Here is a 27,641-nt window from a genome sequence, read left to right as displayed (position 1 = left end):
TATGACACAGATGCCCGAGTCCACAGCCTGTTGTTTTATTACTTAGAATTTTACAGATAAAATACACTAAAGGCTGGTAATAGCAGCTCCAGCCAACTGCACACTAATCAGTCTCACTTTGATTACAGGTACAGATATGGAGGTACTGAAATATGTCTGTATTTCTGTAGACTTTCTCAATCCAGCATACATCATGTAGTTGGAATGATAGAATTAGAACTTTTCTGTAAAGTGCTGCCACATAGTGGACATAGAAAAGACTGCAATCAATTCTAAAATCAATCAGTCAGCCCAGAAGTCTTTACTCTGAGTATAACCTCTTAGCCGACATTAACCCATAGGAGATGCTCGCTCATCAGAGGCTCATACACAGTTAAGGGCGGAACTACGTGCTGTCAAATTGTAGTGAATTTATACATTGTCTTAGGATGTCTGCTGTTAGTCATTATAAACAGGAAGTGAAAAACAACCATCCTAGATTAAGTGATTCTCTCCCAGAGGCCCATCAGAGGATGAAGAGGAGCCTGATGTGTCTCTCACTGACCTCAGATCTGTGGAGAATAACACTCACTTCATGACTCTCCTTAAACTCACTGCCTCCCTTCTATGAGTTTAAATGTTTTTAAATCATCCATCTATCTTTCCCCCTCTTGCCCAGGCTGGGATCACAGTCAGCCTGGGGCACATCCCAGGAAGCACGGGGCCCAAACCGGGGACACAAACAGCACACTGACAGCCAGGGGCAGGATTCAAACCCAAACCCCTGAAAGTATGAGGCGTCCGTGTTACACACTGAGACACCACTGCAGCATGCAGGAGCAATGAAAAGCATTTTTATTAACATTGTGTATGACGAGTCACACTGTCGGTGTTCTGCTTTTTAAATAATACTCCACTTATCAATAAACAAAAGTATAACTTCCTCTTAGAAAAAGATACTTTGCAAGTATTGAAACATGCAGAGCTACTAAGTGACAAGTAAAAAAAAAGGAAAGAAAAAATAAAGACAAGATACATCTGGCAAAGTTTTGCAAGACAATGCAGATATTTTGCAAGATAACGCAAAAAAGGTTCCTTATTTTTTACTTTCATTTTTTTTTAACCTGCGCCCTTGTCAAAGTTACTCCAGCAGGGGGCAGTGAAGTACATAAAGGGGCATAACATTAAAGCCAGAGCCCTTAGACACACTAACTCCTCACCAATACATACTGCACATACACGGGAGAAAATCAGACACTGGCAAATACTTCCACAAAATACTGGATATTCTCATAATAGACATTTATATACAAATCAACTAGGATTGCTAATATTTTTCCTTTTATATGAATGAAAACCAACAGAGCAGCAGAATAATACCTTGCATTTAAATGTATTTATCAGATGCTTCTGTCCAAAGTGATGCACAAGTAAGTAAATAATTCCATGATTGTGGCTCAAATGCACGACAGCCATGAATGTCTGTTTCTCACTGGCTGATTCTTACTGTCACACTGTAATGTGACAATGCTGCATGCCATGTAAATACAGCTCACATCACTGTAAGATTCTCCTCTCTGGTGATGATCCCTCCCCATCACTGGAGTATCTGTGTGTCCCTCACAGCTCTCATCCTGAGCAGCAGCTCCGCACATGTAGAGGAGCCTCTCTGTGTCGCTGCCCCCTACTGGAAAATGACAGATAAGCATTAACATCAGTTTGGTTTCTGAGGTACTAACACCTTCCTTAGCATTTCAGGGAGTTTGGTGTGTTAATGTTACTGCTAAAGGAACCGGAAATGAACCAGAGTGATAGATTAAGTTCTTTAGTTCACTTTCATCTGTCTTAAAATTTTAAGTCAAATAAGCTGCAAGAATGATGTTGGAATCGTGGCTGTATATGATGTCAAAGGAAATATACAGTCAGGACCATAAATATTTGGACAGACAAAGTTTTTCCATTTTTAAATTCTGTACATCACTACAATACATTTTAAAAGAAAGAAGTCAGATGCAGTTGAAGTGCCGACTCTCAGCTTTAATTATTTTTTCTACACAATCCCCTCCTTTCAGGGGCTCATAAGTAATTGGACAATTAACATAACTGCAAATAAAATGTTCAATTCCAATACTAAGTTGAAAACCCTTTGCAGGCAATGACTGCCTGAAGTCTTGAACTCATGGACATGAGCAGACGCTGGGTTTCCTCCTTTTTAATGCTCTGCCAGGCCGTTACTGCAGCAGCATTCAGTTGCTGTTTGTTTGAGGGTCTTTCTGTCTGTAGTTTAGTCTTTAGCAAGTGACATGCATGCTCAATGGGGTTTAAATCAGGTGATTGACTTGGCCATTCAAGAATATTCTACTTCTTTGCTTCAATAAAGTCCTGGGTTGTTTTTGCTGTGTGTTTTGGGTCATTGTCCATCTGCATTATGAAACGCCGCCCAATCAATTTGGCTGGATTTGAGCAGACATGATGTCTCTGAACACCTCAGGATTCATTTGGCTGCTTCCATCTTGTGTCACATCATCAAGAAACACTAAAGACCCAGTGCCACTGGCAGCCATGCGCGCCCAAACCATCACAATGATGCAGTGTTCTTTGGATCATAAGCTGTTCCAGCTCTTCTCCATACTTTTTTCTTTCCATAATTCTGATACAGGTTGATCTTGGGTTTATCTGTCCAAAGAATGCTGTTCCAGAACTGTACTGGATTTTTTAGATGTTGTTCTGCAAAGACCAATCTAGCCTTTCTATTCTTAAGGCTTATGAGTGGCTTGCATCCTGCAGTGAACCCTCTGTATTTGCTTTCATGCAGTCTTCTCTTTATGGTAGACTTGGATATTGACACGCCTACTTCCTGGAGAGTGTTGTTCACTTGGTTGGCTGTTACGAAGGGGTTTCTCTTCACCATGGAAATGATTCTGCGATCATCCACTGCTGTTGTCGTCCGTGGATGTCCAGGCCTCTTTGCGTTTCTGAGTTCACCAATGCTTTTTTTCTTTCTTTCTCAGGATGTACCAAACTGTGGATTTTGCCACTGCTAATGTTGTGGCAATTTCTCAAACAGTTATTTTCTGTTTTCGCAGCCTAAAGATGGCCTGTTTCACCTGCACACTGAGTTTCTTTGACTGCATGCTGTATGTTCACACCTCAATCTTCCAAATGCAAACAAGACACCGCAAATCAACTCAAGGCCTTTTATCTGCTTAATGGATAATGAAAGAACAAAGGAATTGACCACACCTGTCCATGAAATAGTTTTTAAGTGAATTGTCCAATTACTTTTTCCCCCTTTAAAAAGAGGATGGCACATGTTAACGAGCTGAAACTCCTAAGTTAGTCTTCAAATATTTATGGTCCTGACTATATGACATGTTTGCAGCATCAGACAGACTAAATGTATCACAGCTCATGTTAGAGCAGATTCTCCAAACTCACCTCTCTGTGCTTCAGGGCAACTGAGCTGTAGACCACATCGCTGGCTGGGGTTACAGCAGGATGGTGTGAAGAACATCTAGAGGACACCTGCTGAGAGTATTTAGCTGGTTACAGTGGAGGTACAAGACCAACCATTGTACAAAAACCACAAATCCATAAACTCACAAACCTCCCATCAGAGTCACTATGAAATATCAGGGGTATCATGGTACTTCTTGGTACATTACAGCTAATTCTCATACACATGGATCTGAGAGATCAGCTAAGGTGTAGATGTACCTGCCCAGTCAGTACATTATTTATATACGTGTCACTCTCAGTGTGATACTGGTCCTATGCCTGAACCAAACCCTGATTTACATGAAACCATCTTACCTCTGGGTCTTGCAGGACAATGGAGCTGTAGGTGACATCAGCACCAGGCTCCTCAGAGGCCTGAGAGAGGAACATTATGACCATGTATCTCTACAGAACCACCTGTCCATTATTTAACTGACAGCAATGGAATGTCATTGTTGGTGAATTTTGTGATAATCTGACGCATAATTTAATGATTTGTATCTTTACCAATATTGTCCATCCATCCATTTTCCAAATCGCTTATCCTACTGGGTCGCTGGAGCCTATCCCGGAAGCAATGGGCACGAGGCAGGGAAGAATCCAGGATGGGGGGCCAGCCCATCGCAGGGCACACTCACACACCATTCACTCACACACGCACACCTACGGGCAATTTAGCAACTCCAATTAGCCTCAGCATGTTTTTGGACTGTGGGGGGAAACCGGAGTACCCAGAGGAAACCCCACGATGACATGGGGAGAACATGCAAACTCCACACACATGTGACCCAGGCGGAGACTTGAACCCAGGTCCCAGAGGTGTGAGGCAACAGTGCTAACCACTGGACCACCATGCCGCCCCCCAATATTGTCCAATTGGGTTTAATTTTTATTTCCATTTAGAAAACTCTTTAACCACAATGTAACACCTGGCTTATGAAGCTATATTACATAAAATAATATGACTTTTTTACATATAGATAAACAGACTACTCTCACAAGTCTCGCTGTATATATTTTATTCCTGCACTTTACCTGCCCTGGGGGGGCTCCCTCGATGATGTCACTTCTGTCAATTACTGTATATTCATGGTTTGGGTTCAGCTAGAACAAAGTCACAGCACAGCGTTCAAACAATCACTCCTCAAGTCAGTTTCACATCATATTCCTATACAAAAATAAACATTTTAATGAGTCACTGAAATAAAGGATTCACCTTACTTGTTACTTAAATAATGTTGATGCAATGTAAATGTATTAGTTTTTATGCATTAATCTTTGAATAATACTATTGAATCATGCACAGTAGTTCTACACAACTAGAACAAGTATTCTGAAAATTAAACCTTCTTTTAAAGTTCATGCATTCACTTTGTGTTCTGAGAACAGAATATAGTTGAGTTAATCTCACTAAATTTTCTCATGTCTAATCAAACCAACTTAATCACTTTCATTCAACTTAAATTAGGTAAATAACCAGTGGCAGAACAACTGTACGCTGAAACAATAAAATGCTGGAAATGTTGAATCACTTAAAATATTAGAAGTAATGGATCACATGAAATATTTGAAGTTGCCTCAGTGTAAGTAATTTATTCAGTTTAGCCTGAACCATAAAGATAAATTAGAAGGTTACGTTGGAATGTGAAGAAACACACTGAACTAACAAAAGCTTTGTTTTAGTTTTTCAGGGTCCACTGGGCCCTGGGGCAAAAATGGACCATGTCCTCCTCTCTAAATTCACACCTAGGCCTTGCCTATGCCAGTTACAGTTGCTGAAATTTAAGTAGCTTCCAAATATGGTACCCATCATGCACTACAGTAGTCAGCAGATTCCACAAACATGCTATTTTTTGTTAAATACATGCCTCGACAATATAGTTTAACTACAAAATATTACAAACGAGTACATTTCAAAACTGTTTTAAATATTGTACCAAATATTTTTTTGTATTATGATTCCCACCATAATGAGATTCTATATATAAAAATGAGATATAAAGGTCACATGTCAGATATTTGCATGATATGTATGGCATCAGCACCATAATCTTGCCCCACATTCCAGGGAACCCTGATATATAACCTAACAACACCACTGGTTAGTTTTACCCACTATCATGAAGAAGACTTTGCCAAATACCGACCTTACAAAATGTTCTGTTCATGATCAAATTTGAGCAGCTAAGGATGCTCATGAAATATTGATCTGACACAGGAGATACATTTGGTGAGATTATTTCAACTATACTATGTTGTTAGAACACAAAGTGAATGAATCAACTTAAACAGAGAGTTTTATCTTCAGAAAACTCATTCCAGTTGTGGGGAACCACTGTCCCTGATTCATTCAGTTCATTCAAAGTAACTTTTTTAGTGTAGCAAGTCCACTCAAATTGAACATCATGCCAACTACAATTTAACAATTGAAAAAATGTGATTGTTTCTGATTCTAACATTTTAAAGAAGGATAAAATGGGCTAACAATTGTCCAACTCAGGCTCAAAACCCTTCCAAAACTTGTCACGACCCACAGGCTGAGAAACACTCTTCTGGACTTTCCGTATTAAATATGAACTTACTGTCAATTCTGTCCTTCCCGGATTTTGTCTCTTGGCCATTTTTTTCTCTACAAGAAAGAAATGAGGAAAAAAGCCACAGAACATTATTATGCTCACAGCAGTGTCTGTAAAACAGTGTCTGTCCTGCAAAATTCAGTGCTGCTGTCCTCTGATGTCCTGTTTGCACTACAGTGGATTTTACCTCTGCAATGTTATTCCTTTTCCAAAGGGGCTGTGACAACGTTTTATGTTTTAATGTCACTGCATAGACCTGTGTGTCTGAATGCTGCTGTCTGTGTCCCTGTCCAGCCATCTTTGGAAAAGGATAAAAGCATGAAATAGCTGCTGCTTACAGGAGTGCAGAGGGACATGCATCACTGCTCAGACACTCAGGTCACTTACACACCGTCTGCATCAGCAGATACTCACTGTGTTTGTCCCGCACTTTCCATGTGATGATGATGATGATGATCAACAGCAGCACCAATGAGCCCAGTCCTACATACAGAAACAAGCTGGACCAAGGAGCTGAATAAGAGGGTGGATTTGAACAGTAAAGTCTTACATGCTTTATAGCAACACAGTGCAGCCACATCTGTACTATTACACAGGATACATGTGAGGAACAGAATGCTTTAATAATACTGTAAACATGATAATAGATAGAGACCGTTAACTGACAGCTTTACAATGATTATTTCATAACATGTTATACTGTTTTGTAAAATCCATCCATCCATCTTCCAAGAGGCCTGCAGTCTATCCCCAGCAGCACAAGGCAGGGGCTCACCCTGGATGGGATACCATCTCAAATTTATTATAATTAAGAATAAAATGAAAAGCAATATCCTGATTCTCATAATTATAATGGCAGTTTCCCAGGTAAATGCTGCTAGCTGGACCCCCACACTGCTGTAAATGCTGCTAGCTGGACCCCCACACTGCTGTAAATGCTGATGTATGCTTAACTCAGTTTTTCATTATTCCCTCCATCTTAATGTGCCAGAAAACATCAGCATTGGAAAGAAGAAAAATGATTGTTTATTTACACATAAAAAACCCTGGTCTGTAAGTCACTGAAGAAAAGGTCATTTCTAACACTGATATAAGAATTACGGAAAATATTCCATAGAGCGGCTGGCTGCCTACATAATAACAAATTAGTATTATGATCAAAGTGTTCATATCATAGGGAACTGGCAGTGAATTGGTGATATTAATTATTTTATTATTATATCATAATATACTTATTGCACCTCTCCTGGAGCCGACACCTTATCGTGGTGGAGGGGTTTGCGTGTTCCAGTGATCTCAGGAGCTATGTTGTCTGCGGCTTTATGCCCCTGGTAGGGTCACCCAAGGCTAACAGGTCCTGGGTGAGGAACCAGACGAAGTGCGGCTCAGAAGACCCCTCATGAAGAATACAATTTGGACTCACGGCTTCCCTTGCCCAGACGTGGGTCACCGGGGCCCCCCCCCGGAGCCAGGCCGGGGGGTGGGGCTCGATGGCGAGCGCCTGGTGGCCAGGCCTACACCCATGGGGCCTGGTCGGGCACAGCCCGAACAAGGCACGTGGGTCCCCCCTCCAATGGGCTCACCACCTATGGGAGGGGTCATAGGGGTCGGGTGCGATGTGATCTGGGCGGCAGCCAAAGGCAGGGACCTTGGTGATCCGATCCTCGGCTGCAGAAGCTAGCTCTAGCGACATGGAACGTCACCTCTCTGATGGGGAAGGAGCCTGAGCTGGTGCGCGAGGTTGTGAAGTTCCGGCTAGATATAGTCGGACTCACCTCGACGCACAGCTTGGGCTCTGGAACCAGTCTCCTTGAGGGGGGTTGGACCCTTTTCCGCTCTGGAGTTGCCCACGGGGAGAGGCGCTGAGCGGGGTGCCTGTACATTGGGGTTTACCGCAATGGACGAGAGGGTAGCCTCCCTTCGCCTTCGGGTGGGGGGACGGGTCCTGACTGTTGTTTGCGCTTATGCGCCAAACGGCAGTTCAGAATACCCACCCTTTTTGGAGTCCTTGCAAGGGGTGTTGGAGAGCGCTCCTCCTGGGGACTCCCTTGTTCTGCTGGGGGACTTCAATGCTCACGTGGGCAATGACAGTGAGACCTGGAGGGGCGTGATTGGGAGGAACGCCCCCCCCGATCTGAACCCGAGCGGTGTTTTGTTATTGGACTTCTGTGCTCGTCACGGACTGTCCATAATGAACACCATGTTCAAGCATAAGGGTGTCCATATGTGCACTTGGCACCAGGACACCCTAGGCCGCAGTTCGATGATCGACTTTGTAGTCGTGTCGTCGGACTTGCGGCCGCATGTTTTGGACACTCGGGTGAAGAGAGGGGTGGAGCTGTCAACCGATCACTACCTGGTGGTGGGTTGGCTCCGCTGGTGGGGGAGGAAGCCGGCCAGGCCTGGCAGGCCCAAGCGTATAGTGAGGGTCTGCTGGGAACGTCTGGGGGAATCCCCTGTCAGGGAGAGTTTCAACTCCTACCTCCGGCAGAACTTCTCCCATATCCCAGGGGAGGCCGGGGACATTGAGTCCGAATGGGCCATGTTCCATGCCTCCATTGTGGAGGCAGCTGACTGGAACTGTGACCGTAAGGTGGTCGGTGCCTGTCATGGTGGCAATCCCCGAGCCCGCTGGTGGACACCGGTGGTAAGGGATGCTGTCAAGCTGAAGAAGGAGTCCTATCAGGCCTTTTTGGCCTGTGGGACTCCAGACGCAGCTGACAGCTACCGGCAGGCCAAGTGGGATGCGGCTTTGGCGATTGCTGAGGCAAAAACTCGGGTGTGGGAGGAGTTTGGCGAGGCCATGGAGAACGACTTCCGGACGGCTTCGAGGAGATTCTGGTCCACCATCCGGCGGCTCCGGGCGGGAAAGCGGTGCAGCATCAACACTATTTATGGTGGGGATGGTGCGCTGCTGACCTCAACTCGGGACGTTTTGGGTCGGTGGAAGGAATACTTCGAAGACCTCCTCAATCCCTCCGACACGCCTTCCGATATGGAAGCAGAGTGTGGGGACTTGGGGGTGGACTCGCCTATTTCTGGGGTGGAGGTCGCTGAAGTGGTCAAAAAGCTCCTCGGTGGCCGGGCCCCGGGGGTGGATGAGATTCGCCCGGAGTTCTTCAAGGCTCTGGATGCTGCGGGGCTGTCTTGGTTGACACGCATCTGCAGCATCGCGTGGACATTGGGGGCAGTGCCTCTGGACTGGCAGACCGGGGTGGTGGTCCCCCTATTTAAGAAGGGGGACCGGAGGGTGTGCTCCAACTACAGGGGGATCACATTCCTCAGCCTCCCTGGCAAGGTCTATTCGGGGGTCCTGGAGCGGAGGGTCCGCCGGATTGTCGAACCTCGGATTCAGGAGGAGCAGTGTGGTTTTCGCCCTGGCCGTGGAACAGTGGACCAGCTCTATACTCTCAGCAGGGTTTTGGAGGGTTCATGGGAGTTTGCCCGACCAGTCTACATGTGTTTTGTGGACTTGGAGAAGGCATTCGACCGTGTCCCTCGGGGAGTCATGTGGGGAGTGCTCCAGGAGTATGGGGTACCGGGCTTCCTTTTAAGGGCGGTTCGGTCCCTGTATGACCAGTGCCTGAGTTTGGTCCGCATGGGCGGCAATAAGACGGACTCGTTTCTGGTGAGGGTTGGACTCCGTCAAGGCTGCCCTTTGTCACCGATTCTGTTCATAGCTTTTATGGACAGAATTTCTAGGGGTAGCCAGGGCATTGAGGGTGTCTGGCTCGGTGACCTCAGGATTAGGTCTCTGCTTTTTGCAGATGATGTGGTTCTATTGGCCACATCGGACCGTGACCTTCAGCTCTCGCTGTAGCATTTCGCAGCCGAGTGTGAAGTGGCTGGGATGAGAATCAGCACCTCCAAATCCGAGACCATGGTTCTCAGCCGGAAAAGGGTAGAATGCTCTCTCCGGGTTGGGGATGGGGTCCTCCCCCAAGTGGAGGAGTTTAAGTATCTCGGGATCTTGTTCACGAGTGGGGGAACGATGGAACGGGAGGTCGACAGGCGGATCGGTGCGGCGTCAGCAGTCATGCGGGCACTGCATCGGTCTGTCATGGTGAAGAGAGAGCTGAGCCAAAAGGCGAAGCTCTCGATTTACCAGTCGATCTACGTTCCTACCCTCACCTATGGTCATGAGCTATGGGTAGTGACCGAAAGAACAAGATCGTGGGTGAAAGAGGCCGAAATGAGTTTCCTCCGCAGGGTGGCTGGGCTCTCCCTTAGAGATAGGGTGAGGAGCTCAGTCAATCGGGAGGGACTCAGAGTAGAGCCGCTGCTCCTCCGCATCGAGAGGAGCCAGATGAGGTGGCTCGGGCATCTGATTAGGATACCTCCGGGACGCCTCCCTGGGGAGGTATTCCGGGCATGTCCTACTGGGAGGAGACCCCGGGGAAGACCCAGGACACGCTGGAGAGACTATGTCTCTCGGCTGGCCTGGGAACGCCTCGGGATCCCCCCAGAGGAGCTGGATGAAGTGGCCGGGGAGAGGGAAGTCTGGGCCTCCCTGCTGAGACTGCTGCCCCCGCAAACCGACCCCTGATTAAGTGGAAGATGTTAGATGGATGGATGGATGGATGGATGGATGGATACTTATTGCAGCACAGAGTATAACTGTGACACTGGCCTCTGCTGCGATTTGGAACCACCTACAGACACATCAGCCAGTCTGCACAGCTTCTGTGACAATTTTGGATTTGGATTCATATACATAACAAACAGTTTTAATAAGAAAACGAATGTCTGTCTGTGGCAAAACCCTGTGAAATGTGTCTCATTATACAGACACATCCTGACCTATAAGCTGCTGATTCCTTAGGGCTCAGTACAGCTCCAGGTGTAACAAACAGATCGGACACTTGTGTATTTGCACCTGAGCAGGACCTGATAGCATGGAATTCTGCCTCCAGCTTTGTGTCAGGGATCTGGGCAGGAATGAATTACATACTAACAGCAGGATTAGATTATATACAATGTATAGAGCAGAAGCCAGATTCAAACAACTAAACATGGAGGTGTGAAGCAACAGCAACACCTACTGAGCCACTGTGCCACTAGCACAGAACCAATAATCCCAATAAATAACTCTGTTTCGTAAAATTCATCAATAGGGGAGTTTAAAGACACACAACCCCCCCAGACACATTATCCCTATAAAAAGCATAAATCCCCTTCATGGGTGAAACTGCCTCATTTGCTGTTTGGCTATTTGTACTGAAGCACAAATTATTCACAGCCAGATTTATATCAATTACTTACATTCAGTCATGCTTATTGGGTTGACAGTAATATGAACTGGGATCTGCAAGCCTCCAGCATCACACCAGTACCAGCCTGTGTCCTTCCTCTCCAGTCTCCTCACTGTCACACTGAAGACTCCATTTACTCTGTCATCCATGATCTGGACAGGCCTCCCATCCAAACTCACAGATCTCTCTGATACACAGGAGCCCCCGATCTTACACCACAGCTTCAGACTGTCTCTGTTTTCATAGCGACACTGAACACTGACACTGTCTCCTTCCACACCCGTCACCTCCAGTTTGTCCACTGACAGCCTTTGGGAACCTGAACATGCAAATTAGGGAAAAATAAAATACTGTATTATTTACACAGCTGTAAGATATTCAGGCATATGACCCAGTTACAACATGCTTATTTTAATGTTCATCCATACTTTTTATATGCATCAAAACCTGAGCAAAACATATTACTAATGTTATTTATCCCCTAAAGTAGCCCATTTAAACTGAGACCGTTACGTCTCCCAGGTCACATTTATATTACTGAGCAAAACTAAGATTTGGTACTTGTTATTGTAGATTAGGTTTAAAAATGCTAAAATACTTTTTCCTCCATTGTTTTTGTAAATGTCCTTCCTTTCTGGGTGAATGACATGTTACATCTTATTGGCTACAGTCTGCAGTACAAACATCTTACCAAAAGTGACTGAGAGGGAAACCTGATCTCCAGGATCTGAGGCTTCACTGATCTTGATACGACACCAGTAGATGTCAGAGTCCTCAGCTGTCAGATTGTTGATGGTCACAGTGAAGACTCGCTGGTCAGGATCATCTCTGACTGACACTTTACCCTCCTGTGGAGAGTCAGTGTGTACTATGGGGGTACATGACCTCACATCATACCCTCTGCACCAGTATTTCACGTGAGTTTTATATCTGTCCTCATAGAAACATGGGATGGTGACAGATCCTCCTCTCTGTACAGACACCCATTTCACTGTGGACACACCTGCAGGGACAGTATGAAAATTACCAGGCTGATTAACTGCTCTCCCTCTTATACCATTTATATCATATTATAATGAAGTGAATAATAAGCTACATTTCACCAAACTTCAATTCTCCTGATTGTGGTGATTGGAATTTACCATTGAATGCGAACTGTAAATTGGAAATGGTAATTGGTAATTGCTAATGGAACTTAGTGACAACGATGTTGGGCTTATTGTACCAGGGGAAATGTATCCTGCTTCAATGATACAGTAAAAAGGAAAACGCAATACTGAATGGGGAAATAAGCTGGTGCACAAACGAAACATTTATCCGCTTATTCGCTGTGTAGCTTCAGCCCCGCTAGCCTGTTAGCATAAGCCACATTTTAATGTAACTTTTTTTGTAATTACCCGTTAAATATGGCGGGTGAGGGAGAAGCACTCTGACCTGGTCTGTGACTTTTTCTGGATAAGAACATTGAAATAGAATGTAACTTAGGCATTGATATTCTCTCTCAGTTCTGCAGGTATAATATGGTTCATCTTTTGTTATTTCTTTTTGTTAATGTTGAGCCGTTTGTAAATGTGTGTTAAAGATACCTGTGATACAAGGAAGCTGCTGTAAGGTTTATTTTGTTTTTTTTATTCCGTGCATAAAAATTGTATTTATCGCGCTAAATCCACTATACGGTCAAAGAGATATTTTTGTTTGGAGAATTGTATATTTCTGACAGTTGTTTTTGTTTGTATATTGTAATTGTAATGTAATTGTAATGGTTTCTCAGTCTGTGAGAGGCGTCCACAGCGGAGATAACACTGAAGTAGAATGCAAGTCAGACATTGACATTCACTCAATCAAAAATAAAACACTGTAATAAAAGATTAACTGCTGATTTAGTTCCATAATTAGCATAGAAAGACCATTTCTGGTTTTGATGTATATAAATTTGTATTAATAATATAAACATCAGTAACGGACAGCCAAGTTTATGCTCTTTTATAGGCTTTTTATATTTTGGTAATTGGTACTTGTTATTTGAAGTAAGATTCTTTATTGTCATTGCATATTGTAAAATAAAAATAGAATTTATGCTTATTGGTGTCACGGGAACGCTCGCGATCGCGGGCAGAGCGGCGATCGTGCGAGGCGAACGGGCAGAAAGCAGGCGGAAGTCGGGGTAAACTGGGGTTTATTAAACTGACTGGGAGCAGGAACCATGAAACGCCGACTTACATCAATGACAGACAAGGCAAACAGGTAAGACCAGGACTTAAATACACAAGACTGATTGAAAGCAAACGGACACAGCTGGGTACAATCCGGGAAACACACGTGGGTAATCAGGGGGCGTGGCACACACGAGGAGCGGACGAGCCGGGCATGACAATTAGATATATATGCATGAAAATAGTGTGATCAGATGTTTTGTGCAGACATATTACCATCAGTCACTGAGAGGGTAACCTGGTCTCCAACAACTGAACCTCCACTGATCTTCACTCCACACCAGAAGTAACTAGAGTCCCTAGCTGTCAGATTTTTGATGGTCACAGTGAAAACTTGTTGGTCAGGATCATCTCTGATTGACACTTTACCCTCCTGTGGAGAGTCAGTGTGTACTATGGGAGTACATGACTTCCAGTCTTTCCCTCTGCACCAGTATTTCATATGAGTTTTATATCTGTCCTCATAGAAACATGGGATGCTGACAGATCCTCCTCTCCATGCAGACACCCAGCTCACTGTGGACACACTGTCAGCACCTGCAGGGAACAACCAGCTAAATTTACAATTTTGAACATCACAGTACCGCTGATCTTTAATACACTATATATTCAGTTTGTGCAATACTTTAATCAGGCATCTCAGATAGAACTAGAAGAGTGTATTTCCTGATCATGTGAGTGTAATTGCCCTGCAGCAAAAATTTAAAGAATGACAAAAAGACGAGTGGAGACCTATTCAGCCTGCAGTGAGGAGTCACTGACTTGGCCTGAGGCTGCAGATGCAGTTTGGTGGCTGTGGCATGTTCAGTGTCTGAGTGGTAAAAGCCTCTGAAAAAATAACGGGAGTCAATAGGAGGATGGAGGTATAAAAAAATGATAAAAAAAATTAGTCAGATTTCAATTCATGCTGGCAGGTATGGACTGAGTTAGAATGTCAGTGATGGAGGGATGATGGGGGAAAAAGCAGGGAAAAAATGAGTGTGGGTCCATTTCAGTCAGGCTGTTCTGAGGTGGCCTATGGAGTTTGGCCTATGGAGTAAGCGAGTGGCAGGCCTTTGATTCCGAAATCCCAGGTTATCCTATAGGCTCAAGAAAACATAGGAAAACAAAACGACAGAATCTGGAGAACGAGTGCATGTATCTAAAAGCTATGCAAGCACATCCATCAAGTATAGGACTGACGGGTTGCTTTGCAATCACACTAATTACTGTTTAACAACAGTGCAGATGCATGAATGGCAAAGACTGTCGTTTTGCCATATGAACGAGGGAAAGAAACAGGAAAACATGGGTGTTGGATCTTGGGAAGGGCTACAGCAGGATGTGGGATCAGGAGTCTCAGCCTGGGAGTGTGTTCTAGGGTCAGAGAGGAAAACTAGGACCTTAAATCACTGGTAATAAGGTAATAATGTATTTTATTTCAGCCGTCCATCTTCCACATGCTTATCCAGTATAGGGTCAGTACAGTACAGGGAGCGTGGAGCTGATCTGAGGCAGCACAAGGCACAAGGCCGGGGACCCAGGACAGGATGCCAGTCTGTCACAGGGCAAACACTCACACACAGTCACTATGGGCACTTTTAGAGGCACCAATTCATCTGAACCACGTGTCTTTGGACTGTGGGAGGAAACCGGAGAACTGAGAGGAACCAACGGATACAGGGAGACCATGCAAACTGCCCACAGAGAGCTGAGTAGGATATGGAAACCACAAGCCTCAAGGTCAGATCTAGGCATAAGCAAACTAGGCAGCTACCCAGGGCCCAATCGGTTAAATTGGGCTTGGATCGGTGAAATCTACGAAGGGACGCCCCCCCTCTGATCGGTGAAATCTACGAAGGGACGCCCCCCCTCTCTGATCGGTGAAATCGACCAAGTTAGATAAGAACTACCTGTGCTGTTGAAATGACCACAGCATGATCAGTCGTCGGCCTCACAGAAAACCAAAGGGTACAGCAGACATTTTATCTGCACTAACGGTATTTATACTGTTTGATCAGTAAAAAAGAGACGTGACAGTATCATGCAGTATATTTGGATGTTATACTTATCAATAACCTGTTTCATGCTACTTTGGTCATGCCTTAAGTATTAACATTCAGGAAAAGTATTATAAATATGAACTAGAAGGGGAAGTTTGTGAAAAAACTTGATGTTGGATTGAAAAAGCTAGTTATCCATCCATCCATTTTCCAAACCGCTTATCCTACTGGGTCGCGGGGGGTCCGGAGCCTATCCCGGAAGCAATGGGCACGAGGCAGGGAACAACCCAGGATGGGGGGCCAGCCCATCGTAGGGCACACTCACACACCATTCACTCTCACATGCATTCCTATGGGCAATTTAGCAACTCCAATTAGCCTCAGCATGTTTTTGGACTGTGGGGGGAAACCAGAGTACCAGGAGGAAACTGACAAATAATCACTAAATTCTAAATGATAAAAGATAAAGATAATTTTTAATGTCATTGTCACTTGGACAACGAAATTGAAAATGCAACTCGACTGAATGTGAGGCATAAAAAGTGTAATAAATATTAAAGATATACAAATTGTGCTGAATATTGCACTGAATTGCAACTTGCACAGAAAACTGCATCATCTATACAGATTGCATTAAATATACAGATTTCACTGATGAAAAATAAGAAATTAACCATAATGTTTTGCATTTAAAGCCATGATTGCTTTGGGATAAAAATTGTTTTCCAGGTGATTTGTCGTAGTTTTCATCATTGACAGATTTGCTATATATCTGTTCTCTGATTGGAAGAAATTTGGTGCAGGAGATATGACTGAGGTGTGATGTTTCCAAGTGGCTTCTTAATTTGTTGGGTTTCATACTATCAGCTGCCAAAGTTTTCAAACATATAATATAGACAGGTCTCTCCTCATCTCCTGCCACATTAACAGTGAAACCCAGAGCAAGATATCTTTCATCTAATTTCCTTTTTGCCTTGTTTTTTTGCCAGGTTCCGGCACTTGCTTCGTGTCTCTCAAAAGCACCACCAGTTCTTTTCCTGCCTGATAAATATCTTTACATTTTGACTCTTTAAGGCTCTGATGGCAGTGAATGCAAACGGTACCGATGTGAATTTTCTGTTCCACCGTGAAAATGACTCCGATGTTAAACATCATTTCTGTACGACTTTCCCTCAGGTCTCTTGCGCCCCACCTGTTATGGGCGCGGCCCACACTTTGAGAACCACTGGTATAAGTGAATGGGGAAAATGGGGTCTTTGGCTCGACCTCCTAAAGTGATGGAGGGTGCGAGAGCTTATAATACCACACCCCCAATTCACGGCTATGGGACGATGAAGTGTGGAAAGTTTGTACTCCTAAAATTGTAAGAGGAAGAGCGTTTAGAACATTAGGGCGGAGAAAAAACGAAGAACAATATGTTGCTTTTTCAAGCCAACATAATAAATGCATTTAACACAAAATAAGTATATCAAGTAATTGTGTTTACAAAATATTTCTGTTAAAAAAATCTGAAGAATCCAAATCGTATTCGCAGTTTCCAAGACATTTTAACTCGAAGCAGCCATCTGCAAATCTTTTCACAATCGATATTTTCCAATTCCTTCTGATGTAGCAGCAGATCTCCATCATGATCTCCAAACTGTAGCTGACAGTGTGTGGAGGAGCAGGAGAGAGATCTCTACTCAGTTCACTGTAATGGGAGACACTCACCTGTGAGCCCAGCAATGAGAAGAAACAGGAGCATCAGAGGATCCATACGTCTGTGTGTCACTGAGCCCAGATCTTTGGAGACTGACAATCACTTCCTCATCCTCTCTACCTTCACTGTCTCTGTCGTTTCTATTCTCACACACAGCAGGCAGAGTGAAGGGGGAGTGGACACTTTAAACAGGAAGTGACAAAACCACAAGGCCGAATATTTAGCAATTCAGTCACTCATTCTGCTTCCCTATGTGTTAGAGTTAAGGCGCATTTATATTTATGTATTGCTAGTAGCAAATAATTATTTGTTGGATCTCTCTGTAGCCTTCAAGATTCATCTCTCATCTGGTTTTAATAATAATTGACATGATCTTGATGCCTATGAGTAAATTCTCTTTACATTTCCCCCAACTTGCTCTCTGTAGCTAAACAAAAGGCAGCCACCAATAGCAGCACCCAGGGAGTTGGGGGTTAGGGGTCTTGCTCAAGAGCCCACAGATGGCTGAGATTGGTCTGGGCTCGAACCAGTAACCACAGAGGCTTAGCCCACTGAGCCACCCCCTGCCCCCATGTCATGTCTGTTAGTCATTAATATAATAATCTAGACCCTAATGCAGGAAGCACACAGTGCAAAGTGAGGTAAACAGCATATCAGTCCATTGCAGGGCACTGGAAGCTGGATAAATGCCATGTGAACAGAGGAAGCCTGCAAACTGCACCCAGACACAGTCATGGTCACATTCAAAGCCAAGAGTCAGCAGTGCTGAGATGGCAGGTGTGTGAGTCAGACATCTAATATCAGGATAAACTAAAGACACAGAGGGACTTTGGGGAACCACAGTAAGACCAACAGAAGACATGGGATTCTGACAGTAAGGCATCAAAATGTGTCACTGTTAACTGTTGATGTTTCATTGCAGTTAAATAAACTGCAGTTCAGCTAAAGTGACTCAGCTTTTTTCTGCAGCTTCACAATTAAAGTGTGAAATAAAGAACTGAAAGGAAGAGACACTGTAGAAAACAGTGAGGGCCAGTACACTCTATCAGTGACTATAATATTTACTTTTAGAGAGTTAGTTTGTGCACTGGTGAGTTTTCTGTTTATCTATGGTCTATTGAAAGGAAACATTTTGATGCTGCTTTGGTTTTTGATGTAACAGGGGCAAATATTTTAATTGCATTGGGAATCTAAGTATAACAGAAAGATGGCTCCATAGTAAAATAACTGATATTTGGTATAAATGAAGATTCGTTAGCATGATGCAGAAGTTATTCTCAGAAAAGCACTTATTCTGAAAAGCAGAAATGTCGTCATACAGGATGTGAGGGTGAGACTCTGTAGAAACACTGTGTGCTGCATGAGAGGGTCTGACCTCAGGCCTTTGTTTCAGTCTTTATTATGTTTTATACAGTTTTCAAAGTGCCACTGCAGTAGGTCCTTTTAATATCTGTGGATCAGTAGGAAACAGGAGGCCCATTAGGTATGTGTTTCTGTAAGACAGGGGTGGGGGCGTCCCGGGGGCTCAAAGTCAGGTGCTGAGCACATTGATTCACTTCACCTGGGCCTTATCAGCAGCCCTGTCAGACTGAGTGCTGTTTGTGTTTCTCTCAGCCCCTGACAGACACCAGGGGGTCTTACACCAAGAAGGATTTCTCAGTTAGCTGGGATAACTTAAGCCATAAGACAGGATTGTCCAATAGGAATGCTCCTAAGCTAAACTTTTATTGGACAATCATGGTTTCCTGCCTCAAGAATAATCCTATGAAGAAAGACATGAGGACAATGTTAACCCACCCAGAATGGTGACATTAATATCTTGAAGAAGGGAGCAGGAGATCTACAGACAGATCAGTGCAGTGTCTACAGCAGGGGTAGCCAATCTTATCCGCAAAGGGCCGGTGTGTGCAGGTTCTTGGGATAACCTTTGGGACAGCTGTTCAAACCCAGGTGTGAGGACTCTTCAGCCAATCAGTCCTCTAATTAGCGATCTAATTAGGGAGTTGTAGCAAAAACCCGCATACACACCAGCCCTTTGTGGATAAGATTGGCCACCCCTAGTCTACAGTAATGCAGACGCTGTAACATTCTTTCCGGGCAAAGAGGGAGCTGAGCGGGAAGGCAAAGCTTTAGATTTACAGGCTTATCTACGTTCCTACCCTCATCTATGGTCATGAGCCTTGGGTAGTGACCGAAAGAATGAATTGTGGATACAAGTGGCAGAAATGAGTTTCTTCCTCAGAGTGTCTGGGCTCTGCCTTAGAGATGGGGTAAGGAGCACAGAACTTCAGGAAGGGGTCAAAGTAGAGCTACTGATCCTCTGCATCGAAAGGAGCTAGTAGAAGTGGTTTGGGCACCTATCTCAGATAAATTGAGACGACTCCCTGGGGAGGTGTTTCAGGCGTGTCCAACTAGGAGGAGACCCCGGGGCAGACGCAGGAAATGTTGGAAAAATTATATCTCTCCACTGGCCTGAGAATGCCTTGGTATCCCCCAGTGGAGCTGCAGGAGGTATGTGGTGAGAGGGAGGTCTGGGCATCCCTGCTTAGACTGCTGCTCTCATGACCTGACCCCAGTTAAGTGGCAGAAAATGGATGGATGGATGGATGGACCGACTTCTAGCTTTAGTTTACCTCAGCTGAGAAATCCTGCTTTGTGCAACACCCCCAGCATTTCTTAATCAGCCATACAACTTAAGCCAAATGCAAGGATTGTCCAATAGGAATGTCGGTTACCTCCCTTCCTACTGGACAGATTTCATATTTGCCTTAAGCTATTTAACTGGGAAATTCTGCTTTGCGGAATACAGACTGTGCAATAATGTCAATAAAGTACAAGCAATCAAGCAAGCAGGGAGCTGAGCAGTGCTGTAGGATTTATTGTGTTTACAGTTTTATAGCATGTATAGTATTACTGTATTTTAGTACTGTATTATAACGTTTATATTTACAGTAAGCCATAATTTACAGTTTTACAGCATGTATAGTATTACTGTATTGTGGTGAATGTCTCTGATGGTATTTAATGCCCTGGACCTACATCGCTGGAGGTAGATATCCTGCAGGTAGGGCAGTTCTGTCCTGGTGATTCTCTCTGTGCTCCCTATCAGCCTCTGTAGGGCTCTGCGGTCCTTAGGGCTGCAGATGTCACACCAGGCAGCCATGCTGCCGGAAACCACAGATCCCACAGTAATGCTGCAGGAGGCTTTTTGCAGCGCAGGTCAGATTCTGAATTTCCTCAGCCTCCTCAGGTGATACAGTCGCCGCCCAACTTTCTGCACTAGGGTGGCTGTGTGGGTCTCCGAAGTTCCTGTAGCCGGTGTGCACTTCCTCCGCCCTAAAGGCCACTACACTACAGAAACTCTTACAGATGAAATACACTAAAGGCTGATAAAAAGAGACTCCAGCCAGCTGCAAGCTAATCAGTCTCGCTTTAATAACAGGTACAGATATGGAGGTAATAAGATATGGGGATATATCTGTAGACTTTGTCAGTCCAGCAGACACTTCCGTCCCCCGGAGCTGATCGCCAGGATATGGCGACCTGTTAGAGAAGCTACATGCTAAGCCAGCGCTAACCCCCATCGGCCGTCTCTAGCATCTTCCAGCTAACGTACGGGTCTGGCGAACAAAATGGATGAGCTCCGACTCCGGATTACATCGCAGAGCAGGTTTACGGAAGGCGATGCCGTGATTTTCACAGAAATACAGCCAAACGGCGCCGTTCCCGACAGCGTCATTGATTTGCAAGGACTCTGCGTCTTCAGCGCCGACAGACCGGCTACAGACGGCGGTAAAAGCAGAGGCACAGAAGACGCTGCACTAAATACTTCCATGCAATAAACGCCAATCTAACCATCCGCACTCCGTAATAAACAGACACGCAGATACGCGATTGTTGCACGTTTATTCGTATTTGTCCATTGTAGTTTGTGACGGGGCTCGAACAACGCGCCGTCCTGTTTGCCGTCTGTCTTCCGGGTTCGTCGGAGCCGCCCCCGGGCTACGGGAGCTCAACAGGACCAAACCGCGCATCCGGTTTGGCGAATGTTTTGTAAACGCGGTCCTGTTCCAGCATGCTTCAGGACGGACGGGGTTTGACAGTAATGGTTTACTCCCCAGGGGGTTGGGTTGAGCCTTATCTGATAATATGCACACAGTGAGGGGGCGGCATGGTGGTGCAGTGGTTAGCACTGCTGCCTCGCACCTCTGGGACCCGGGTTCGAGTCTCCGCCTGGGTCACATGTGTGTGGAGTTTGCATGTTCTCCCCATGTTGTCGTGGGGTTTCCTCCAGGTACTCCGGTTTCCCCCCACAGTCCAAAAACATGCTGAGGCCAATTGGAGTGTCCCCTGCGATGGGCTGGCCCCCCATCCTGGGTTGTTCCCTGCCTCGTGCCCATTGCTTCCGGGATAGGCTCCGGACCCCCCGTGACCCAATAGGATGAGCGGTTTGGAGAATGGATGGATGGATGCACACAGTGATGTTTTAAAATACAGGTAATAATGTTTGTTATGGGGAGCAGAGATGTGTGTGTTGAGGGGGAGGGTTTACATTATACCAATCTATTGTGTACAGAAAAGTATTCGCCATGTTTATAAGTCTGGTTACTGGTATGGGCCACAGACGGGGCTCTGGGTAGAAGAGGAGCCTCACTTGGATCAGCTAGGAGAACTCACCTCTGAGCCTGCAGGTAGTGCGTACACTACCTGAATGCAGTACTGCACTGCACAGTTGACCACATTGTTGTTAATGTTTGTACCCTTATTTTAATTGCAGTCTCCAATGAGTATCTTTAATTTTTTCCACTATGGAGCCTGATTTTGTGGATTTTCTGCATTTTAAATAAAATAAATACCAGTATAATGAAGTGCTTTTGCAGCCTTGCCATATTTTCCCTAATTTTTTATGAACATGACGAGCACCTGTGTGACACGAGGAATGTATTTCTCCATCCATAAAACGTGGTGTGTGGACTCAGATATTACTGGGAGACACTGTTCTGTTCTGAAATATCTGACGAACAAGTGTAAGCATTTTTACCTGCTAACGGAGTTTACAGCTTGTGCTTGCTGTGTACATACCTCATGCTAATGCTAGGCTCGCCATGAAAGAACTTCATATGGCCATTAGCAGACAGGAAAATGGAGCCTTTATCACAGCGGGGGACTTTATTCGATCCGACCTTAGAACTGAACCAGAATGTCTCCATCAGAGGAGAGAATATCTTGCATCATGTCTATGCTAATACTGCAGACACTAAGCAAGCCATTACCCTCCCCTGCATGGGACAGACTCTGGCTGTTTTACTGCCCAAGTATCCAACCATCATCAAAGTGAGAAACCAGCAGTGAGCGACAGTCTGGCCAGCAGCTGCTGATTCCATTCTGCAGCACCAGCCTGACCACACAGATTGGACTATATGTCAGTCCCATACCGACACTGATCTAAACACATCCTCTGTACTAGATTATATTAACAGCTGTGTTCATACTGTCACCACCTGCAAAATAAGAATATTTCCAAATCAGAAGCCCTGGATGACCATTAAACTGAAAGCCAGAGATACTGCATTCAGATCCGACCTACAGCACATCCAGGACTGACCTGGAGAGGGGCATCGAACCAGCAAAGCACAGCTATAAAGTGATTAAAACTTCATCCACACTCTGAGCCGTCATGCATGTGGCCGGGTGTTCAAGCCATAGTGGGATACAGACCCACAAATTCAGCTCCCTCCAGCAGCAACGCCAACCAGCTTCACCACTTCTGTGTTCTAAGCTTATGGACAATAAAGAACCTGCCACCAACGCCCTCAGGCCCAGGGAGGCTGTGGAGCTCACTGTGGACTTCAGGAGACAGCAGACACAGCCCCATTCACATCAAAGGGCCCGAGGTGGAGCGTGGGTTGGATGGGTTACCAACTCATTGCATGGCACACACACACACACACATATACACACACACACACACCATTCACTGACACATGCACACTTATGGGCATTTTGGTAACTCCAGTTAGCCTCCGCATGTTTTTGGACTGTGGGGGGAAACCACAGTACCCAGAGTAGACTCCACGACGACAAATGACACAACAAAATTCAGCTATTTAATTAAATATTCCATCCATCCATCCATTTTCCAAACCGCTTATCCTATTGGGTCGCGGGGGGTCCGGAGCCTATCCCGGAATCAATGGGCACGAGGCAGGGAACAACCCAGGATGGGGGGCCAGCCCATCGCAGGGCACACTCACACACCATTCACTCACACATGCACACCTACGGGCAATTCAGCAACTCCAATTAGCCTCAGCATGTTTTTGGACTGTGGGGGGAAACCGGAGTACCCGGAGGAAACCCCACGACGACACGGGGAGAACATGCAAACTCCGCACACATGTGACCCAGGCGGAGACTCGAACCCGGGTCCCAGAGGTGTGAGGCGACAGTGCTAACCACTGCACCACCATGCCGCCCCTAATTAAATATTAATACATTTAATATTTTTCACGGTTTCACTGTTAGACTTGACTGTACCCAATGATCAGGTGAAGCTGAAGGCAGAGCTGGAAATTAGTTTAGTCATGAATTCAGAAGTTACCCTGATAAGGGATTCTGTACAATCAGAGGTGGAACTGCTGGTTGGGCTGGTCATCACCTGCTTTTTCTGACTGATGTAGGTCTCGATACACAATTTCATACTGCTTAATATGTATTAATCTGTTTTTAATGTTCACACAAAAAGAACTTTAAATGTGTTTACACCTTATATCTCCCACAATGTGCTTCTGCATTTGATTCCTCCTTGACTGGGTGGTAAAGAGATATAATCAGAGAGAAAGACAGACAGAAACCTTTGTGGAGCATTAATGTCCAAAATGTCCAAAGCCTTTTGGTTGTGAAGTTCACTTAAATTAGCTGTTACTCATTGTCCATCCTTTCAACCCCCCCTGTAGACTCGACTGAGCATAACTGTCAACAGAATTGCTGGGTTACAGTTAAATCAGGTAAAGGAATTTAATGTGAAATTTTCCAATCCAGGTTTTCAGCATCATGGACAGAAACCTAATGCTGCTTAGTGGGTTTTATCCCAGAATTCAAGTGCAGGGATATTTTCCTTTGATATTGAGCAGAAGGTATGTGATGTCTTTCTATTTACTTTTGATATGTCCTCTTTCCCCTTTATGTCTTATGTAAGGGCTGTGGTCAGCTGAGACAACCTGCTGTGTTTTTATTGCTGACTGAAAAGTGGGCGGTCTTGATTTTGTGTGTTACATCACACTCTGAGAGGGTCACTGATGGGTGGGCTCTGAGGGGGAGGCGTGACCTGAAAACCACAAACCAAATGTCTTGGGATCTTGAAATATTCTTGAGTTTTAATAATTACCAACACCAGAATACAAAATATATACTAAACAATCAATTCATCAATCATTTATTACATCAAAACAATGACCAATATACATGAAATTTCCATTTAAGACTTGATAAGCAAAATGTAATAAGATTTTTTTCTTCCATTAATCAATATTAAACTTTGAGCAGCAGGTGGCAGCAAAGCACGTGTGAAGAAGAGGCCATCAGCAGTACAAAGCACCGGCTGCACAGGTTCCCAGCAGACAATCCAAACCTCCTTAATTAACTGACTCTCATGGTCTGACTAGAGAGACTGAGCAGGTCCGCGTGAGAGAGGCCTCACTGCAGTTAGCATAAGCATTTATTTTACAGCTCGTCTGTGTCATTCTGCTCCACAAAGGTCACCCCCCTACCCAGCTTCCTCTAACACAGGAAGGTTGATCACAAAAAATTACAGCATAATCTGAAATATTAAATACATTTCACAGCATAAGCCTGCAGATACAACCTTGAGGTTTATTCAATTAATGCTAGTCATCTTATCAGGATTAACAAGGTTGTACATTTAATCACAATTCCATAAGACCCGTGGTTTGTATTGGCCCCTCCCTCTGCTTCTCTCTGATTGGATCCCCTCTTTCAATAGGTGCTCCAGTGCAGCTGAATGGCGATGATGGTGCAAATCAGATAAAACACACCAGTCCCAGCTTTCAGTACAGCACCCAGAACCTGCTCCCACCTGTCAGACATATAATACACCAGTGTGTCTGTCAGTCACACATATCACATTTAAACCTGAAGAACAAAACAGTGAATCTATTCTGACTGAATTAAAACCACGTTGATGATCAACAGCAGCACCGATAAGCCCAGTCCTACATACAGAGCCAGCTGGACCAAAGAGCTGAATAAGAGGGTGGATGTGAACAGTAAAGTCTTACATGCTTTATAGCAACATGGTACAGTGACATCTGACCCATTTCACAGGCTATGCATGAGGAACAAGCGACATTAACAAAGAACTTGAAAATAGCTACAGAATGTTAACTGCTTATTATGATTATTATATAATCTACAAGATCCAAACAGACCTACTGCCAATCCTCAGCAGCACAGGGCACAAAGCAGGGGCTCACCTTGGATGGGATACCATCCATCCAAACCGCTTATCCTACTGGGTTGGATGGGATACCGTGTCACATATTTTAAGTGAAATAAAATCAAAAATATGATCTTTATTCTCAAACACAAAAGGGAAGTTCTCCATTCCTGTAGGATTAGGTAAATGCTGCTAGCTGGACCCCCACATTACTGTAAATGATGCTGAATGCTTACCTCAGTTTTTCATTATTCCTTCCATCTTCACCATGTGCAAAATAAGTACGGTAGTGGAACCATGAGAAAAGACAGAATTAAAAAAATGATAAATGCATGTTCTATTAGTCATAAAGATCTTTCAGTCCATTAATACAGGCACATAAAACTACAGCCATCCCCCCATCTATCTTCTAACCCCTCCTCCTGGTCAGGGGTGTGGGGCCTGGATCCTATCCCAGGCAGGACAGGGCACAAGGGTGGAGTACATCCTGGACGGGATGCCAGTCAGTCACAGGGCACATAGACACGCACTCTCTATTACAGACACTAATTAGCCTGACTGCATGTCTTTGGACTGTAGGAGGAAACCAACACAGCATGTAGAGAACATGCAGACTCCACACAGACAGAGCAGAAGTGAATATTAACATGGAGGGGTGACGCAACAGCGCCACCTACTGGGCCACTGTGCCATTCATCTATCCATTTTCTGTAGCTGCTTCTCCTATTTGGGGTCGCAGGGGGTCTGGAGCCTATCCCAGAGGCTATGGGCACAAGACAGGAAACAATCCAGGACGGGGGGGCCAAGCCATGCAGGGCACACTCACACACCATTCACTAACACATGCACTCCTACAGGCAATTTAGCAAATCCAATTAGCCTCAGCATGTCTTTGGAATGTGGGGGGAAACCGGAGAACCCAGAGGAAACCCCACGACGACATGGGGAGAACATGCAAACTCCACACACATGTGACCCAGGCGGAAACTCGAACCCGGGTCCCAGAGGTGTGAGGCAACAGTGCTAACCACCGCACCACCATGCCACCCCAGTAAAGACTATGATCCAAATAAATATACCGATTTAACAACAGCTGAAAAACAGAGGAATTTAACTTTTTTCTCAGTGGTTAAATGAGATGTTTCAAAAGGCAGCTAATAACATTTAAATTCACGCTCTTTAGGTTTGCACTAACTTCAGATGAGGGTGTTTTATTCACCCTAGTGCTTAATGGCAATACCATGGTAAACACAGCCACCTACTCCCCCTCTGCCCCCCCATACACATTATCCCCACAAGAAAAAGCTGACCCTCTTCCTGAGCAAAACTGTTCATTCAGTATTTATCTATATATATTGAAACAAATAATTTGCAAGCAGATTTTAAGTAATAACTTACATTCAATGCTGGTTGTGCCTGTGCCTGTCTGATTGACAGTAATATGAATTGGGATCTGCCACATTCCAGCAGCACACCGGTACCAGCCAGTGTCCTTCCTCTCCAGTCCCCTCATTGTCACACTGAAGACTCTGTTTACTCTGTCATCCCTGATCAGGACAGGCCTCCCATCCAAACTCCCAGATCTCTCTAATGCACAGGAGCCCCCAAACTTACACCACAGCTTCACACTGTCATTGTTTCCATAGCGACATTGAACACTGACACTGTCTCCTTCCACACCCGCCACCTCCTGTTTGTCCACTGACAGCTCTGGGGAACCTGAATACACAGATTAGGAACAAACACTGTGATATTAACAAAACAATAAAATATTTATAACTGTAAGTCCTGACAGCATGTGTATATTAATGTTTGTCCACTAAATGAACATTTCTTAACATACAATTTATCCTATTAATTAGCCTATTTAAAATGACAGTCTTTTCATTTATCATATTACATGAAATAAAAATGTAGAGCCCATTCTACTTAGGTAAAGCTACGGAATATCAAAATATTTTTTTCCTTCAGCTTTTGTGTTAATGTT

At 44.7% G+C, this 27,641-nt stretch overlaps 1 protein-coding gene across 15 annotated transcripts in view; it reads right to left on the bottom strand.

Annotated features, from left to right (window-relative positions):
- Positions 1-819: 819 nt before the first annotated feature.
- LOC125740819 (CMRF35-like molecule 1) overlaps positions 820-27,641 on the bottom strand; it is a 243,944-nt gene continuing 217,122 nt past the window's right edge. For 2 of the 15 annotated variants that reach the window (XM_049012510.1, XM_049012511.1), the window contains exons 5-7: positions 27,053-27,373; positions 25,891-25,915; positions 24,763-25,294 (exon numbers count right to left, since the gene is read on the bottom strand). In XM_049012510.1, coding sequence (XP_048868467.1) covers positions 25,195-25,294; positions 25,891-25,915; positions 27,053-27,373 — 446 coding nt within the window. In that variant the 3' untranslated portion in view covers positions 24,763-25,194. Of the gene's footprint in view, positions 1,667-3,417; positions 3,508-3,792; positions 3,853-4,512; positions 4,582-6,059; positions 6,107-6,467; positions 6,567-11,315; positions 11,625-11,996; positions 12,309-13,734; positions 14,056-17,210; positions 17,382-24,762; positions 25,295-25,890; positions 25,916-27,052; positions 27,374-27,641 lie in introns of those variants that run through there. The other 13 variants (XM_049012491.1, XM_049012502.1, XM_049012505.1 and 10 more) reach the window with 12 other exon arrangements.

The sequence above is a fragment of the Brienomyrus brachyistius genome, chromosome 4, assembly GCF_023856365.1.
Source record: "Brienomyrus brachyistius isolate T26 chromosome 4, BBRACH_0.4, whole genome shotgun sequence".
In the NCBI taxonomy this organism is placed as follows: domain Eukaryota; kingdom Metazoa; phylum Chordata; class Actinopteri; order Osteoglossiformes; family Mormyridae; genus Brienomyrus; species Brienomyrus brachyistius.
This window is presented reverse-complemented; position numbering and strand designations above follow the sequence as displayed.